The sequence below is a fragment of the Atractosteus spatula genome, chromosome 4 (assembly GCF_055471065.1).
Source record: "Atractosteus spatula isolate fAtrSpa1 chromosome 4, fAtrSpa1.hap1, whole genome shotgun sequence".
Classification (NCBI taxonomy): domain Eukaryota; kingdom Metazoa; phylum Chordata; class Actinopteri; order Semionotiformes; family Lepisosteidae; genus Atractosteus; species Atractosteus spatula.
Window position 1 is genome coordinate 47,650,921 of NC_142709.1, and position 19,301 is coordinate 47,670,221.

Here is a 19,301-nt window from a genome sequence, read left to right on the forward strand (position 1 = left end):
GCTGACCAGTCCTCTGTACTCCTCCTCCTGCCCACCCTTGATACATCCCACAATTGCAGAGTCATCTGAGAACTTCTGCAAGTGGCATGACTTTGAGTTGTACTTAAAGTCCGAAGTAAATTAATACTTAATAATAATAATAATAATAATAATAATAATAATAATAATTTAATAATACTTAAATTAGTTTAATGTGGAACTTTGCGTGTTCATTGTTATTAATAAAAGTATAAATTTAGTATGATGGTGAAAGTTCCATTTGGCTCCTATTTTCACAGCTGTGCTTTTGCATTGAGCAGATACAGGATCTGTTTGCTCTTAAGGCCTCCCTGAATTCAGACACTTAAAGCCAAGCTATAAGGAGATAAATGCTCGAACACTATTTTTATGTGCATGATCTTTTTATCTGTCTTTATCTGGACAGTTTGGTGCGCATTTAGGAACAGTAAGCAGTTTTCTGATCTCTGGCAGAGCAACACCTTTGAACCAATCATCTTTTAACACATCACAGGCGTCACCGCCCCATGTTGGAGGTTGAGTGCTGATTGGAGGAGAAGTGCGTCATTCATTAATAGTACCCAAGAGGCCTAAGTGGGTCCTGTGTCACTGAGAGCGGAGAGAGACCTGATGAGCTAGTACCACCCTACCCTTGCCAGCATGAAGATAACTGTGCGGCCAGCTAGTGGCATAAAGCAGGCTCAAACACGAAACTCCAGGATCGAAGAGCTCAATAGCCTGTTTGCAACAGAGCCACTTGGGAGGCCCTCAGTGAACTAATTTTACTCATGTTTATGTTACAACAGGGTGGGGGACTGAATCGTGTGTTCTGTAGGGATTAGATATTAATTAAAGAGAAACACTGTGTGATTATTGTGTCTGTGGTTAATGTTCATGGGTCCTGGGTGGGAAGCTATTCTTTTGTGCCTGGTGGTTTTTATGTTTTTTTTTTCTTTACAATCCTGTAGGGTCAATGGAGCAGTGTGTTACACAGATGTCATGTTATGTGGCAGGCTGTTTGAAAGAGCTGCTGTGTGATGTATCATAAAACCTATGAACAAATATGTGTTAGAACAGTATTAACACCAGCTACTCCACTACCTTATCAGTGTTAATATCCTGTGCCATGTGTTTGGTTTTCTGCGGTTTGGAGCTCGACTTTTAATTAATAACAGATATTTAGAGCTGAGACACTATTGTTCGCACCTCACACCTGTTCGCATGCCGTGATGGGGGGACTCAGTCTGACCCCCCTCCACAGGAAACATAATCATAAAACGTAAAACAAGGATCCTGCTAACACTGAGATCCCTCCATTTTCTAACCACTTCATCCAATTCAGGGTCTCGGGGGAGCAAGCTCCTATCCCAGCAAGCAACAGGTATAACACACACACCAGTCCCTCACAGGGCACGCTTGGGGAGAACATACAAACTCCACACAGACAGCAACCCCAGGTCCAGAATTGAACCCAGGGCCCCAGCACTGCAGATAGCAATGCTAACCAGTGCACTGCCGCCCAGCACTGAGAATCATTAGAGCAAAAGAATAGCCAAATTGATAGTAAATGAACAGATTTGTACAATGCAGAAAGGAGAAGAAAAGAGACACAACTCTTTCGGCTGTGGAGCCTTCTTCAGGTCTTCTTCTTTTCCTTTCAGCATGGAATAAACCTTTACCTGTTCCTTTGCAGCCTACGCATGCTGACACAGCTCCCTACTTGAACACGTTGATACAGTAGTAGCAGGTTTCACCTTTGTTTTGTACTTTGTCTGTAGGAAGAGAGATCCCTTTATCGGTGGAAGGGCAAAAAGGGTTAACGTGCATTTTGACACATTGTTTTCCTATTTGAGATGATACAATCCTTCCAGAGCTCTGACAAGAGTTTATTAGCAACCGGAACACACCCTTTTCCGACTTGGCACATTGTGTCATGACACTGAGCTCCAGAGCACGTCACAGCCCCCATAAACAAGAGGTATTGAACCTGATAAGAAAATGGAGAGGATTGTGTTCATACTTAAAGTTTATCTGATACAGTCTGGCACTCTGTAACCCCTTCAGTAGATTTGGGCTAGTCCATTTTTAGCCCTTGGCTCAAAAGGTTCCTAATTTCTTACCATGACACACCCTGTGACAAATAAAGGAAATGATCTGCGGGCTGGAAAAATAGATAAGACAAGACTTTATTGATCCCGAAGGGAAACTGATGTGAGAAAAACAAGAATTTTCTTGAAGTGCCTAAAGTACTAAAGTATCTCTTTAGCAAAACTGGTGTCAAATAGCAAACCAAATGGAATAAGGCTAATTATCTCGAAAATAAGAAATTGTTTATTTTCACAACAAAGCAAAAGAACATTCCTACCCTTAATTTAGGACCATGTTGTGTCAAACTCCAAATTTAGATTTCGTTAAGATTTCACATGCCAAAGACAAGTCATTGCTTGTGTTAGTTTTTCACATTAAAATCCTGAATTTCTTATCCAGTGGTTCTCATTTCCTCCCTGTCAGTTGATTGATTTTTTTTCACAATGTTTTGCTTACATTGTGACTTCCTCAGGTTTGTATTGTGAACTTGTGATTTCTTAACACACCCTGAAGGGTCAGATTTATGTTCTCAATGATGTCAGACTACCGGGGCTGTGTTGAATACTTTCCCCTTTCCCCCCCAACACCGTCTGACAACAGGTGTTCAGCAGGTGTGGTTCTAAGGGGTGGCTTATTTTTTAGCCTTTTTTCTTTTTTTAAATCTCATTAGTCTCCTTTTTCCCCATTTGGGAAAAAAAAACAAAATAACATCCCTGTGCATGAACAGCAGAACCTAAGCTGTGTCGTCAGATCTGAGCTTTGGAAAAATATTGCTGGAGACTTACGTATAAGATGTATTCCTGGTAGAAGTTCCTTCATCATTATCCTCTCATCAATCAAAGCATGATGGTTAATTCTTCTGCATTAGTCCAATCCATTCTTAATTTACATTCTGTGACTGTCAATTCCTTTCTGATGCATCCTTCAAAAATGAGCAATCTACATACTTGAACCACAAAGTGACTCATTTTCTTACTATTCTTCTGTAAGAAAAAGCGATATTAATAAATCATGCACAGGCCATGCACAGTGTCAGCGTATGGTATGATAGTCTAGTTAACTGATGAGGTTGTCTTAAAATAACTAAAACTGCTTGTTTTTTGTCTGCTTTTTGTTTTGTTGATGTGCTTTTGGCGACACAATACTGAGAAAACCTCAACCTACTACTGTATGTAGACTGGTGTGTGGACTAAAGTTTTTTTTAACAGGAGGTGTGTACTGTAGTTTGAGTTTCCAAAATGAAAGATCAAGCAATTAAGACATTCAGGTCTGTGTTTCGAGAAAAGACTGAGTTGCACTGAGTGGATGTTTGGCTTTGTGTAATATGCAGCACTAACTGTGGCCAAACTCTGCTCCTGAAAAGCAGTTCTGCAAAGAGAGGTGACTGTGGGGGTTAGTGGCAAACCTCTGTGGTTTTGGGACTTTTTGTTTTGAGACAAGCCTACCTCTCTGCAAGAGGCTCGTCAGACCTGAGCTCATGGAAAATTACGATGCACCGCAAAGATGCAAGGAGTCTTTATTTTATAAAACTCTTCACTCTATATGCATAAAGACTTACTCTAAACCCAACAAGCCTCAGCTACCACCATTTGTTAACACTGTCAGCTACAGTATATCACCCTGCAGGTCATAACTGGCAACATAGTGAAGCTAAGCAGGTGTGAGCCTGGTCAGTACCTGGATGGGAGACCTCCTGGGAATAATTAAGGTTGCTGCTGGAAGAGGTGTTAGTGGAATCAGTAGGGGGTGCTCATCCTGCAGCCTGTGTGGGTCCTAATGCCCCAATATACTGACAGAGGCACTTTACTGTAAGAAGGCGACATCATTCGGATGAGACATAAAACCGAAGTCCTGACTCTCATGTGGTCAATAAAAATTCCAAGGCATGTCTTGAAAAGCATAGGGGTGTTACCCTGGTGTCCTGGCCAAATTTCCCATTGGCCTTTACCAGTCATGTAAAGACTAATAATAATCCCCATCCCCATCTATGAATTGTCTTCATCACTCTGTTCCCCTCCCCACTGATAGCTGATGTGTGGTGAGCGTTCTGGAGCACTATGACTCTCGTCGCATCATCCAGGTGGCATTATTCATTGGTGGTGGTGGAGGGGAGTCCCCGTGTAAGGAATTATTAATTATCTGAAACCGTGTATTAATTAGTCAATTAATGCACCACAGGAGAACTTGCATACAGAAAACTGTCCTCGCTTCTGCTGCTCTGACACGGTGTGTTAGCGTTGCCAGGTTACCCAGCAGCACTTCTTGAGAAACGCAAAACAGGGAGAGGGCGCAATTCAAGTTCCTGCGGCGCCTGGGCTCACTTGCCGCTTTTTTCCTGCCCTGTTCCCAGGTACATGACTAACCTGAATGGCCACGGCCTCCCGGGGTTGGCGAACCGCCCCGAAGAGAACGACGAGACCGTGAGTGACGACTCCCTGCCCAGCACGCACTCGGACCCCTACGCCAGCCCTCAGAGCCACTCCCCCCTCAGCAGCCTGACGGGGATGGCGGAGGTGGGCCCGTGCAGGACAGCCGACGCGCTGCGGTGCCTCGGGCCCTGCCAGCAGCAGGACAGCCTGCCATCTGGGTACGACCAGCCGACCCCTTTCCCTAGCCAGGCCGGCGACCCCCATATGGGACACTGGTATCAGCCCAGCTTCACCAGCAGTGGGTGCTGCTCCGGCGGGGGATACCCCAACAGCCTGGCCTCCTGCCCGCCCTCTGGAGAATACCTCAGCTACTACAGGCAAGACTGCTATCCCCTCAGCGGGCATTCACCCTACTCATTTACCCCAGGCCGGCACAGCCCCAGCCCCAGCCTCAGCTGCCTGGAGCCACCCCAGTCGCTACGCTCTGTTCCTCCGCCATTGGCTGGGCACGGCCCTTTCTTGACCCCGTACCCCTGCTGGCCTGGGGGTGCTGGCTGCTGTCAGCAGTGCCCTAATGACAGGTATGGGATGGCCGCAGCACCTCACCATAGTCCGCGAGCTGGATACCCTCTGCCCTGCCACCCCCCAGGTGAGTGCATTCAGAGGCAGGGACTGGTCTCACTGGGGATGGGGAGGACGTGTCTTGGATTTCAGGGCTTGACTTGAGGAGGAACACGTGGGATAAGAGGCAAAGTCTAGATTCTTAACAAAGGAAAGAGGCACATTGTTTTCTAGGGCTTGCTTAAAGCAGTAAAAATGGGGAAAAAATTATTCCTAAAGCATCCGTACATAGAACACGAGTTGGCAGATCTTCCGCCACCCTCTTCTTTAAATTATGATTTAATTATGAGTCTTGTTAAACCCTTTTCTCAGTAAACCACATGACTCTGGTAGATCAAGCTGGAGATTTCTTTATTGCAATAAAAAAGTTAATTGTCGAAGTTACCTCATGTCTCACTCAATTTCCTAAGGACATTAACAGGCTTTTGTTCTTGAAGATGAGCAAAATTTCCACATAAAACACATACATTTGGTCAGTAGCAGTTTGTTACCATATAAGGTATAAACAAGGTCAGAAAGTTGGCAGTTAGGTCACCTTTGGGCAGTTAAGTCCCTAATTAGCTCAAACCCTGTTTCCTTTCACATTGCAGAGTTAAGCGTAGGATACATGAGTTATGCCTCCACTTGAAAGAAAAGACCTTGAAGAAACTTAGGCCAGCTGGGAAGGCACAAAATAGTTTTTGAGGGCCCTAATTGGTAACTCCTAACAGGCATAGGATCCTCCAGTCTCTACTATACACAGCTCATCTATCCATTTTCTAACTGCTTTCTGTGTTGCTGGGGAGGCGGAGGCTATCCTGGCAAGCAAAAGCCACAAGGCGGGATACACCCTGGACAGGACGCCAGTCCATCACAGGGCCACACACAGACACAGACACTCACCCCAGTTTTCCCAGAAGCCAATTAACCCACCAGTATGTTTTTGGACTGTGGGAGGAAACTGGAGCACGCTGAGAAAACACACGTGAACAATGGGGGAGAACATGCAAACTCCACACAGATTGCACCCTAGGGTGTAGAGCTGGTCTCAGTGCCCCAGTGCTGCGAGGCAGCAATGCTAACCACTGCGCATGTTGCAGCATTAAAAAAACCCTCTGGGTGTCTGTGTTTCAAGACAAGTTGGGGCTGCTGCTTTTGGGCCTCGCCTTCACTGATCAAACAGCTGTCCTCAGGTGACAATGCGTGGCTGTGGGAGCACTGCCAAAAACCACTGCCAGGGTATTAATTGGGCATTGTTAGTCCATGCCTACTTTGTCTCTTTGTTCTGTGTGTTTGTTGTTTTTGGAGGGTAGTTTATACACCAGTCAAACCTTTTCTGAGACCATAAAAATTACAGTTCGTTAAGGAGAAGAGAAACATGTAATGTAGATATATTTAAATACAATATGTGTAAGGACTTACATGGTATAATAATATTTTTAACACTAACACAGAATGTAGTTGCCACAGTTTTTGTTGCTCAGTTATATAAGTTATATAAGATCTTTGTTCGTCTAAAGTATACAGAAAGAAAGTGGGACATGCTGTCTGAGAGAGAACTTGTGTGATTTATGCAATGCAGATCTGATTGCTTGAGATTATAAACTGAACAGTTTTGTAGCAAAAAGTTGAAAATGCCACAGGCTGATTACCTCATTTTATAATTTCTAATAGCCATAGAAGATGTAAACATTGGATTAAACGTTTTCTCAAGTGCTGCACTTATTTTAAAATATACAGCACTTTGCAGAAGTCTTCAGCACCATCTGGAGTTCCCATATCTGTGTTTTATGAGCGTCAACAATTTCCTCAAAACCCCCGCTAAAATTGGAACATGTTTGTCTGTGCTTAATACAAAATCATTTGGCAGAGAAAACGACATGCTTGTCACTTGTCACAACTCAGGACAAGCTATACAGCAATAGTCGATATAAAGTATTATAGTAGCTAATTGATCACGTAAAGCAATCTAATCCAGTTAATTTATTATCCGATATTTGTTATAAATGTCACTTTTTCTTCTCTATATAAGCTTTATAATGAAAAGACTACTTTTGTTGTTCACAATTTGATGTATTACAGCAAGGGTCCCCGGCTCCTCAGCTGGCCCAGGTTAAGAGCCAGTTGGTGCGGCTGCTTTAAAGAGACTTAGAAACCCTGCAGATACACTGGCCCTCAGGGGCCCTGACATCACTCAAGCCTGTAGGCTCTTGGCAGGTTGCAAGAGTCTACAGGCTTTGCCTGAAAATCTAAATGATCCCTGACCGTCTTATATCAACCCCTGCTGGAGGAGCTTAGCCAATCATTTTGTTTCTTTTCAGAGGGGTGCAGTGAACCTTGCGTGTAATGCGCACTGTGCACCCACCCAGCTATGTGGCACTCATCTTCTCTCTCGCCTTCCTTCTCCCCCCTCGACAGGTCTTGCTGGCTGCACCCGACCTGGTACCAACTCCACGCAGAGGTATGCGAGCATGCTGGGCTCCTCTTTGACATCTGCTACTGTTTCGGAAGACAAGACATCTGAGGTTTAATCATTGGTGTTGATCCATCCATCCATTTTGGAACAGCTTCTTCCAATTCAGGGACTGGTGGCCTCTCCAGGGTGTTTCCTGCCTTGAGCCTGTTGCTTGCTGGGATAGGCTCCGGCTCCCCCCATATGACCCTGGGCTGGATGGATAAATGCTTGGATGGATAGTACAGTGCATTTTGGTTCTCCTGTAACAGTGCACCTAACATGCTGTAGATGTTTCAACTCACTTGATTTCCCTTTGTGATTTTAGCGCTTACACCCCCACAGACCCACGGAAGAGAAGTGTAACGAGTAGCTCCCCCCTGCCCCTGGAACAGCGTGAGTATATAGTCAGAATGACCCAGCTGAAGAGGGAAAAGATGGTTAATTGCCTCAGGGTTGTTTCTAGTTGTTGTGACAATGCACTCAAAAGTCTCCTGCATTTCACTTCCAAGTTCAATGTCTTCAAGAGTTTATCTCTGTGTGTATGCAATGGAGAAGCGACCTGCCTAAAATACCCTTTCATTTCCATGCAGAGGCCTGCCTTGGGTTGTAATGATATACATCAGGGCCTCATGTGACAGGACAGGATTTGGGGAAATGAAAAAGAGGATTTGAGTTTGTATTTATTAACCTGTTGGATCAATATTTAGGTCAGTGAAATAATCACAGAAACAGGCTTGCTTATCTGGGGGGTTTGGAGCTCTTTGTTTTGTGTTCATCTTATTCTAAAAGAAACAGTGTATTTGCTGACCTATATACAATGGTGGATATTGTTAAAAATCAACGTTGGAGCAGCAACAGCCTGTACATGCTGTGATGGCACATATCTTAGCTGGCACATATATTAGTTTTCATGTGCTTGTCATGCTCCTAGCTACCGTATACAGTATTTAAGAGGTGTTTCAGAGTAATAGTCCCTTATCAAGTAATGGTTTTATCTTCATGAATAAAAAGGCCTTTTGTAATGACAGCTAATGCAGCAATGTTCAGCTCAAATAAGATCAAGAGCTGTGGACAGCTGGTGTTCAGTTCGGAGATAAAAGGTGAACGCTGCCCTGACTGGAAGGAGGTGGGACTAACATCTGCCCTAACACCTAACATCCCTGCGCCGGGCTGAGGTTACTCCCTTGTCTCTTGCAGGCAAGGTGTTTGTCACGTATGAAGCCGACAGCGACAAGCACGTTCACGAGATCATCCAGTTTGTGGCCTTGCTGCGGCGCAATGGATTTGACACGCGCGTAAGTCGGCCTGCCCTGCTCTTGTCACCTCTTGTTCACAGTGTGGTCGGTGGCTTTCAGCGGTGACTGCGGAAGGGAAGCCGTTGTTGAAGGGTTTGCGAAAGTCGCTGAGGTTTTTATTTTCTGAGAACCTTCTTCTATTGTGTTGCTCATCGACTCCTCAACGTCGCCACTGCTTCTGGGTTCTGATCCTTAAATAGCACTGGGAAGACACAACTGGGCCATATCGATGCGTCTTTTTAAGACCGGAAACCACAGCTTCCTGGTGACATGAGCCGTCTTGATGCCACTGTCTCTGCTGGTTCACATTCCATCTGGGCTCTATATCACCAGTGCCAATTCATGACTTAATTGATCTGCTTGCTTGTTTAGGCCTTTATCTGCAGTCCTGAGCATGAAAAATACCTGATTTCAAGCATAGTGTTTCTCAAGAACTTCAGCACACAGAGCCTCTTCTCAGCTTGCTTATTTTACAACTTGCTCTCCTCAACTAGCCCTCATTTTTCACTAAACAGCTCTTACGATTCATTACGATTCATTTCATGATGAAGAGTCACAGATAGGAATGATGTTGTCTCAGACACTGGTAAAGTTTTATCCTGATGCAGGGATCAAAGTGATTATATTTCAGGCCACACAGCAGCCTGAGGGCAGTTCTCAAACTCAGAAATCTGTACAGCACTGATTCACCTGATTCACCTCTCCTACGCACTTCTCTTCTGCGTCCTCCTCAGCATACCAATCGTTTTTGTTCGTTTTTGTTTTTCAGATTGACGTGTTCGAGCAGCAGTTCAAAAGCATCAGCAAAATCGATTTCATGGAGAAGTATATCAGCGAGGTGCGGGCCGCCGGCAGCGCGCTGCTGTTTCTTTTGTTTGAAGAGTCGTGGGAGTTGTGTTTGATGGGCACATTTCACTTTGGTAGTGTTTGCACAGCCTTCGTGCTACAACCCAAAGAGCAGAAGGTTGCTGCTGTGCATAGATGTGGGCTAAGACATATAGGCCTTGTTTGCTGATAGGCCAGTTGTTATCTCATTATCGGGTGATCCCCAAATACCGATGGTGAAGCCTAGAGGGAAGATGGAAACAAGTAATAAGGTCACGCTTAACTAATGTTAGCCCCTTTTCTCAGTAAACCACATGACTCTGGTAAATCAAGCTGGCGATTTCTTTCTTGCACTAAAGAAAGGAGAACAGGCGAAGTTAACAGGTTGACCTCGTCTCTCACACACTTTCCTAAGACAAGCAACAGGTTTTTATTCTTGAAGATGAGCAAGACTTTCATACAAAAACATACATTTACTGTATGATTGCTCAGTAGCAGTGTCTTGCCATATAAGGTGTAAACAAGGTCTTAAAGTTGGCAGTTAGGTCACCCTTAGGCAGTTAACCAAAACCCCTGTTCCCATTCATGTTGCTAACTCATGCATAGAATACATGAGTTACACCTCCACTCGAAAGACCACTCGAGAAACTCAGGCCAGTTGCAAATGCACAAAACAGTAAAACAGTTCTTGAGGACCTAATTGTTAAATCTTTACAGGCATAGGTTCCTTCACTAACCCTGTGTGTTTTTTTCACCCTGCAGTCATTTAGTATCCATATTTGATCTTTTCCCTTATTGCAGAAAGACTACTTGATCATCATAGTCATCAGCCCCAAGTATTACGAGACAGTCACGCATTCTCACATTAGTATGGAAAATGACGAAAACACTTTGAACACGGTTTACATCCACAAGCAGGTAAGTTGCATTTGTAACGGGGCTCATTTGGCACTTAATCTATTACAGACGATGGCATCTCCTCACTTTGAACCTGAACAGAGGTGAATTCCCTCATGATGATGGTGGAAGTAGTCGTGGAGGGTGCGCCCTTTGGCATAGGGGAATTCACCACTGTCTGAGACATTGCTCTGTGTGGCTTTGCAGCTGGAGCTGCCCTTGAGCTGATGCGATTGAATCCTAGCAAGGACAGAGACACATTTGTCACACACTGGTTGCCCTGAGACATGTTTGGATGTGGGTGTTAGCTGTAAATAAACTGATGATTTAGGGCAAAGTATTGTGGCGTGTTGTGTTGTATAGGCTGAAACTAATGTTTCTGTTTTTGCTGAAATACAAAGGAAAGGCCGTAATAAAACATAATCTGTTTAATATAAGGGAATTTGCTCATATTACTATCTAAAACATGACTTATTAGCAAAAACATTATTATATACAATAAGATTATATTCAATGTTATGTTTACATCTGAACATTTTTAACAGGAGCAAAACATTAACATTTGGTAACAATTTCGGGAAAATTAGATAACTGCCATCTTTTCTCAAAATTAAAAATTAAAAACAGCTTTAATGTTAGGGTTAAGATAAACAAGGAAAATCAGACAGCTAGGTGATTGTCAGTAATTTGTAGAAGGATAAGATCCCAGACCTTTTGCAGAAGAATGCTTTTAGCAGGTGTCAAAGTAAGATGAAGTAAAAAAAAATTAAAATATTCAGATGAAAAGCCCTATAAATTGTAGTTGTAATTGTTTGTAATTGTACATCTTTCTGCTCCAGTGGTGTAAATACTGTATCAGTTTCTTTTGTATGAAGACCTGTACCAGAGTCACAAGGCCTGTTACAAGGCACAGGTTTTTGTTTGCTGATTTGTTTTATTGCAGGTGTGTTATCTCTCAGTCAGGCACCTCAGGGTTCTGTTTTCATTATTTACATTTTTCAAAACTACGTTTGGAATTTCTTTAATCCTCCTGTTTGTTCACTTGACAGAGAGGATTAAGAGGTCATTTCCCTGTTGTGACAGTGTTGACTGGAGGCTGGAAAACAAGATGGCTGTAGTAAACATTTTCCACCAGTGCTTGTAGAAAAAGAGCATTTCACTTTTTTTTTTTGGTCAGCCTTGAGTGCAGCAAAGATGGTGGTGGTTGCGTCATAAGACAGGCCCAGGCTTCAAGGACTTGGGCGTGTGTGCTTTTAACTGACAGCTGCTTCCTCTCTGTCAGGCCTCCTTGGCTCTTTCTGCTCTTTGGAAAGTTTCTTCACATTTCTAAAGCATGTGCTAATCTCCGTCATAGCAAATGTCCTTCAACTTCCAGCTCGCTTGGTAGTTCTGTCCATTCAGGGTAAATAATCATGCTCATGACCCCAGGCAGCTGCCAGAACAGATGAACAGTTGCCATGGAGATGGTGACCAGGACCATGGTTGACATTACTTTTTGCTAGGCTCACTCTTCTGACTAGTAAAAACAGGAGCTTCACAGGCCTGGGTTTCCAATTGGGCCAATTCGCATCAAGATTAACATGAACTCAAAAAGTTTCTCTTACCTGACAGAAAGTGAGTCATGATGAGAAACATCTGTTCCCATTTTGAAGAAACCTAGATATTTCAAATCTGTCTGAAGTCTGATAGATCTTTCGCTCGGCAGAAAAGTCGATGCTGGAAACCATACCCACAGATCTCTTCGTTTGTGAAATGCAAGAAATTGTAATAAACATAAAACAATAAACATAGGACAACTCTCAGAACTCTTCCATTTAAAATGCTCTGCTTTATCACATAACATGAGCCAATAAAAATTATTTGCTACTAAATTTGTATTTTAGCTGTTACAACAGTTGTACCAGTTTTGCAAGGGTAAAAGCCATGGAGAAGAGAAATATGTGTGAAGTTTTTCAGCGTGGCTGTTTTTTTAAGTTTGAAGCAAAGAGCGTTGAAGGTCTGCTGAGCAGCAGGTGAATGGGGAAGTTAAATGAGGGCGACCACTTGAGATCTTAACTCTCAAGGAAAAAGGGAAGTGAGTTTTGTCATGGGGCCCAACCAACAGCAACCTTTGGCAATCCCCTTGCCATGTTGAGACTCTTGTTTCCAAGCTTGAGGTTGCCTGGTTACGTCTTATGCCATGTTTCAATCGCAGCCCTCGACCTTTTGTGCCGAAGAGTGAGCACACAAGGACAGCCTGTCAGATAAAGCTATGGCAGTGGTTGGCAAACTTTTTAACCATACCCTGCTTCATGTTTTTCATCCTAAGAATGGATGGAGGAATTAATATTGCACATGTTTGTCCATGTGACTGTGACAGGCATGAAAAAGCCCCTCACACACAAGCTTTCCTGTTGACTGGTCGTTTCTATGCAAGATTTAGAGTATGTACATGTGCCCCGACGTCACTGACATCTGTCAGGGTGCTGTGCACAAAGCCGTTTATCACTTAACAGGACAAGGCTCCACTGCTATCGAGTCCACCTGCTGCATTGCTACAATCTATCAACGTCACCAACGTGTTGGTCTCTTGATAAAAGGGGCATGTCGGTTGCTTTCTGTGTTTTTTCATGTTTGATGTTTCCTGGTTCGATATTCAACAAGTCAGTGCACCTCATTCACCTGTACGCAGGCAACTGTTTGATTGACTCGTGATAATTTAGTTTCTGCAGCAGCCAATCTTGAATGATCAGTTAATCAAAATGAGGCCAGAAGCATTTAATCAATTTCCAAAATCTGCATACTTTATTTTTCTTAAAACGTAAATGCATAAATATATGCAGAAATGTATTTTGCTGCTCAGTATATGATACTACAATATTCAAAGATTATGTCCAAGGTCAAATATAACAGCTGCAGGGTAACTGCTCTTTCTTGGTTGTTGTACTGACTGGGAAAGCTGAGATTTGTAGGGAATTTGGATGGTTGAACTGTTTTGCAAATAGGCAGCTTTTCTCTTTCTCATCTTCCTACAGTTGCAGAATGAGTTCATCCAGAATGGGAGCAAGAATTTTCGCTTCATCCCCATTCTGTTTCCGGGGGCAAGAAAGGTGAGTTTTGAAGCCCCGCTTAAGGGTTTGTTTGTCACTGTTCACCTGTAAACACCGAAAAAATATACACATTAGGCCCTGGGCCACAGTCAGGTCATGGTTAATTTGGAAGGAAACATTTGCTTGTGTTTTTTTTAACCTGTGCTTTTGCCAGTGCAAGTTGTTCTTGTTGCTCGTCCTGCCTTTGGCCTAATTTTATCCCTCTTTCACTTGCCTCAGCAGTTCTTCACTCAGAGCTTCCCACAAGCCTCAACTCGGCCTTGCAGTAAGGCTTTCAGTTACTCTGACGCCGATACCTCCAGTTTCACGTGGGCCTTTCTCCCATCCATGTGCGTAACTAGCACAGGATTTTGCTGCAGTGTCGCAGGACTACTGCACTTTACCCTGCTTGCAAACTATGCAACTGAGCAAAGAAACTGCTTGCAACTCACATCTCATGCACTGAGGGTTTCTCACCCTGGCACTCTGCCCGGTTAATGATCTCATGGAGTCCTTCTAGGCTTAAACAAATTGGAAAAGGGGTTCAATTTAATGAGGGTTTTATGGATGGGAAAAATGGGCGGCTTCTCTTCAGTTTTTCTTTTTTTGCATGTTGTTTGCCTGAGAGATGTGCTCCAGGCCTGGGACACGGTGTGGGTGCTGGGCTGGGTGTAATTTCAGGACTGGCTGCATGCCTGAGTTATATATTACCTTCTCTTTCGGCTGTTCACCCAGAGAGCCGGTAGGAGCAGCACTGAAAGCACAACAGCATGAGGTTATGGCCTTTGAGGTATAAGGCTTGTGAAAACAACAGCAACCCTATTTGTGTAATACCTTGTTCTGGCACACAGGTTTTACCATTTTTACAGTCTTTTTTTGTGTGTTTTTAGTTTATCCATCCATTTTCTGGTTGCTATCCAGTACTGGGATGCAGGGAAGCCAGAGCCTATCCCAGCGGTCGGGGTACACTCCAGACCAGATGCCAGTCCGTCATAGGGCACACACACACACAGACATGCACACACTCACACCAGGGCCAATTTTCCCCAAAAGGAAATTAACCCACCAGTATGCCTTTTAACTGGGGCTTACTGTGAGGAAACCAGAACACCCCTGAGCAAACTCATGTGAACATGGGAAGAACATACAAACTCCACACAAATAGCACCCCAGGAATTGATAATTCCTGCAATAACCGCACAGGAGAATAAATCTCGTGATGAACCTGGAGGCTTGTTCTAGCAACCAGTCACAAGGAAGTTCATGCCAAGCGAGATGGCGTTTCTTTCCAAAGATAGGAATTAACACACCACACCATAAATGACTGCCAAATTCAACTGGTGCCCAACCACGGCAGCCAAGATGGAAGTAATTCTGCTTTCTTCACTGACTTCACTGCTTTCTTCTTCTTGCCTTCACTGACTTTACCAGTTCCATGTGGCGAATTCAGCTACAGCTAATCGGGGACAGCTAATCGGGGACTTTTTGAACACCAAAAAAAAATTGCCTCACAGGAACACTGTTGCAAAGGTCAATCATTTTGCAATAGACAACAGTGAAAACAAAATTGAAAGTACAAGCCATTGTTCACTTAAATAACTCAATGCCGAGTCTGACGAGGCGGCCGAACAGTTGAAGATCCCTGTTGACCATGCGGGTTGAGCCTCATGGTTCTGGTGTCTCTGGGCCGGGTCTGAGCTGTCTTCAGTCCAGAGGCAGGGACTACCTAGGGGATGTTCTGCCATTAGTGGACCAAACCCCAGGATTCTGGCAGTCAGTGTTAACTGTCCTGTCACACACTGTGGTGGCGCACTTGGAGGAGTATGATACTCCCACGTTTTCCTGTCAGGACTCTAGATTTGGATTGGCTGCTATATAATTGTACTTTAAAAGCAGAATACCACTCTCCCAGTCCCAGAACCGTGAACATACAGTAAGGCCAAGGAGAGTCACTTGGTCCTGGTATGAAATTGTTAATTATCGGTAGCCAGAAGGACTTTCGTGGTCGTTTCTTTGTTGAAAAAGAGGACATGTCCCGTGTTTCTGTCAGGAAAATTTCATGGGACCTTTGCTGAAAAACCCAGAGCACAAAGTATGACAAACACAATTGTTTGGAATACCAGCTGTTGTGGAACAGAGTGTGGGGCAGTCTTGATCCTGGACTCCTGATTAGATTACTGTAACCCCTTTCTTACTGGAGTGTCTCATCTAAACCGGCACCAATATGCCCCATTGCCCTGAAGCAGGTTTTCTGGTCTCTTTAAGGCAGCAGCACCCGAAGAGATGGAAGGAAAAGATTAAAGCCACTATGGAGCACATTTTAGCCATTAAGACCCAAGTTGGAATAAACACTTGTAGGATGGTCTGGCTGTTAGGCTATTTAGCATTGCAAAAATAGTAGCACTTTGTAGTAAGTGTATTTTTAAGATGTTTACATACAAAGTGATGCATAATCGGCAGTATTTATATGAAATGCCCCTTGAGTCACAAAGTGTTCATGGGCTATTCATATGACTTCCCAAATTCCCCATTAATTCATCCTGAACAGAAAACAGCACTCCCAGAGTGAAAATAGAGCAATACAAAGGCAGGACTGCAAGTCAAGACATACACCACAAGAAATAATAATACAAATGGATTTTTTTAAATTTTAGCAAGGAAAAAAATATTCATAATTATTGCATTGTCAGGGTCTAATGACGAAAGACTTAGAGAAACAGAGCAAGTTCACCCAGTTGCCACAGAATATGATTTTTTTTAATGGCAAGCGCAAGACAACCTTTAAAAGTGGTTTTTAAAACATGATCTGTATAACACAATCTTTTTAACTGTTTGGGCCGTTCATCCACGGCCTGGAAATATTTCAGAGGATCAGTCTGAATTCGAAACAGAAAAGATCTATGAAGCGGGGAAGTAACATGCTTATTCTCTTGTGAGAGAAAAATCTCACTTAAAAGTTCACAGTGAATGCATAATAAAAAGACAAGTTTGTGTCCAGAATCTATTAATAGTACATGAAGTAGTTCAGGAAATTCAGCAGAGGCTAGGAATTCTTCAGTTTGTATCATTTTTTACCTTGAGGGCAGTAGTAGACTTCATTGCATCTGTTGTCATTAAGTCATTAAGTGGGGGAGCTTGAGTTACTTATAAATTCTGCAGGGAAATGAACCCCCAGGATGAGGAGTGAACATCTTGGCTGCAGAGGATTAACTCCTGGCTGTATCATAACGTTGCAGTAGCCTTTGGGCGATTATAGGGGCATACGTGCAGACTTGCTGGCCAAATGGCATCACTTGGCATTCATTAAGAGTTTGCGGGTTGTTGTCGAAGCCCAGACTGGGGGATCTCATTGTCTTGATGTCTTTTCCTCCACCCAGTGTCACGTCCCCACCTGGCTGCAGAACACCCACATCTACTGGTGGCCCAAGGACCGTGACGACATTCTCCGCCGGCTGATGAGAGTGGAGAAGTACAACCCCCCACCCATCGGCGAGCTCCCCACCATCGTGTCCATCCCTATCTAAAGAGTGTGTGTGGGGGGGGGCGGGGGGGTGGGGCAGGTGTGTAAGGCAGCCTGTGTCTGAGCTCTTGGAGTAGGGTATGTGCGTACCCAGAGTGGTTAGGGAGGGGTACTGTACCTCACCTCTCCTCACCCTCTTTCCTCTACTGCGCCCACCCCTCCATTAGGACTGACAGCTAAAAAGTGCCAGGACGCCCACACAGACTGACCCAAGGGCCTCAGTAGACATGGACACTCACACACCTCTGCAGGTTTGCACAAAGGCAAAAGGCATCATGGGATGGGTCCCAGGAGACGGCACTCTTTGACTGTTCTGACTCGTTATGCGGTCCTATAGACGATGGCTATACTGCGGATACCACCAAACTGAAAACCCCATCAGCACAAGATCTGGATTGTCCTTCCAGATTTGTATTTTAAACAGAATGGGATGAACTGATAAACTGAATAGCCTGTAAATCTTCTCCCTAAGTGCTCTTAGGTTTGGGGTGTTTCTGTTTCCAGGTGAGAATTTCCTACTTGACTTACTGAAACAGAAATAATATTTTATCGATTTTATTTGAACTTTACATTATAATTGGATGTGGAATTTTTCTGTGTTTTTTTCATTGGAAAAGAGGGGGATTATTAATTTAAATTATTGAAAACTTTAAGAAATATTGAAAAATCTATTCGCATTATGCTGTATCTTGCGTGGATGGTGCAGATTGATGTAGAAAGTCTGTATCTTACCTTTGCATTGGGACTGTTAACTGCTCGCGCAACAGGATCACGTGCAAGAAACAGTTTTGTACATTACACTTTGTGAAACGGGAGTGAACTTGGAAATAAAACGTGTTTTGTTCAAGGACAAATAAGAGTATCAGAGGGCAAAGGGGTGAACCTTTTCTTCCTGTAGAAAATAATTTATCAGCTGGATGTAATAAAGTTGGGTCTTTTCATCACACCTCAGATCTGGAGAGTTCACTTGACACCTGGTCAAAGCTTGTTGATGGAGATGCAAGTATTTTTTAAACAATTTCTTTATTTTGTAACAAAACCCAACTTACAAAAAGTGAAAAAATGGATGAAGGGGTGAGGATCTGCCACCCATTAAAAGAAATAAGGAATAATTAAAGAAATCCTCAAATGGGAAAACACCCGACTGCACTGTGTGGGGATTTTCACGGGCTAAATATAATAGAGTCATGCAGTACTTCTTTCCACAAGACAAGTTTCTGTAAATGAAAACCACCAAGTCAGATTTAAGGGTGTATTGGTCTGGATCTGACCTGGGGAGATATAAATTATTTGTTTTGAGCTGGCTTGCTTGGTAAACGAGCCCCAACAGTCCCCCTCTCTTTGAAAGTTACTAAGGTCTCCTCTGACCAGGATTATAGTCACCCAGGCCTGTTGGGTTTGTATACAATCACAACAGATATTTTGGTTTTACTGTACATCTTGCAGAAAACTAGCAGGTGTGTGGTCATCAAGACCCGGGATTGGGAATTCCTGCAGTAGAACTTTGTAGAACAGCCCAGAGACAGGATTAAGCTGTCATTGCGGTATTTTAGAGATCAAAACTGCCGAAGTTCTATTCAGTGAATACATTGTTTTCCTTGAAAGAGCCGTGATGTGATTTTCTCACTGTTTTTGGCCTCTGAAAAGCAATAAAAGCACGTGCCCGTGCGTGTGACCCAGCTTGTGGAAATTCCACGGTTCTGCTGTGTGGAGGTTGTGGAAGGACCCTTTCTTCTGGGAGACTGCTTTCAGTTTCTGCAATGTTCTGCATTTTCATTTCAGTCGCAAAATCGGGTTTAGAGTTTTACTGTCCTAGTTTAGTGGGTCGGTTGTGCATTTGCAGACCAGTTAAAGGAGACACCTTATAGAACCGATACTGAAACCAGGTGCTGGAACCCACTCATTAAAAGATTTCTGTTTTGTATTTATTAACATTTCAATAAAGAGTTATTTTTTTAATTGAAAGCTTCATCTGCCTACTCATTGGACTTCGTCTGCCGCCCTTACTAACCTTGAAAGCAAGCACTCACAAACGCAGGTGAATATCACGTACAGTCAACATTTCTCTCATTGTTAAAATAAAACGAGTGAAATGTGAACAGTGTGTTTGGTTTGAGTCCGGGTTTCTGAAAGTAATGCAGAGTCAGCTGAAAAAGGAAAGATTTTTTTTGAGTGTTGCAAAGATCT

General features: G+C 43.5%; 1 protein-coding gene across 3 annotated transcripts in view; it reads left to right on the forward strand.

Annotated features, from left to right (window-relative positions):
- traf3ip2l (TRAF3 interacting protein 2-like) overlaps positions 1 to 19,073 on the forward strand; it is a 39,393-nt gene extending 20,320 nt beyond the window's left edge. For all 3 annotated transcript variants that reach the window (XM_088914780.1, XM_088914782.1, XM_088914779.1), the window contains 8 exons: positions 4,436 to 5,103; positions 7,473 to 7,515; positions 7,835 to 7,902; positions 8,707 to 8,804; positions 9,574 to 9,642; positions 10,431 to 10,547; positions 13,541 to 13,615; positions 16,972 to 19,073. In XM_088914780.1, the coding sequence (XP_088770906.1) occupies positions 4,436 to 5,103; positions 7,473 to 7,515; positions 7,835 to 7,902; positions 8,707 to 8,804; positions 9,574 to 9,642; positions 10,431 to 10,547; positions 13,541 to 13,615; positions 16,972 to 17,118 (1,285 nt within the window). In that variant the 3' untranslated portion in view covers positions 17,119 to 19,073. The remainder of the gene's footprint in view (positions 1 to 4,435; positions 5,104 to 7,472; positions 7,516 to 7,834; positions 7,903 to 8,706; positions 8,805 to 9,573; positions 9,643 to 10,430; positions 10,548 to 13,540; positions 13,616 to 16,971) is intronic.
- The last annotated feature ends 228 nt before the right edge of the window (positions 19,074 to 19,301 follow it).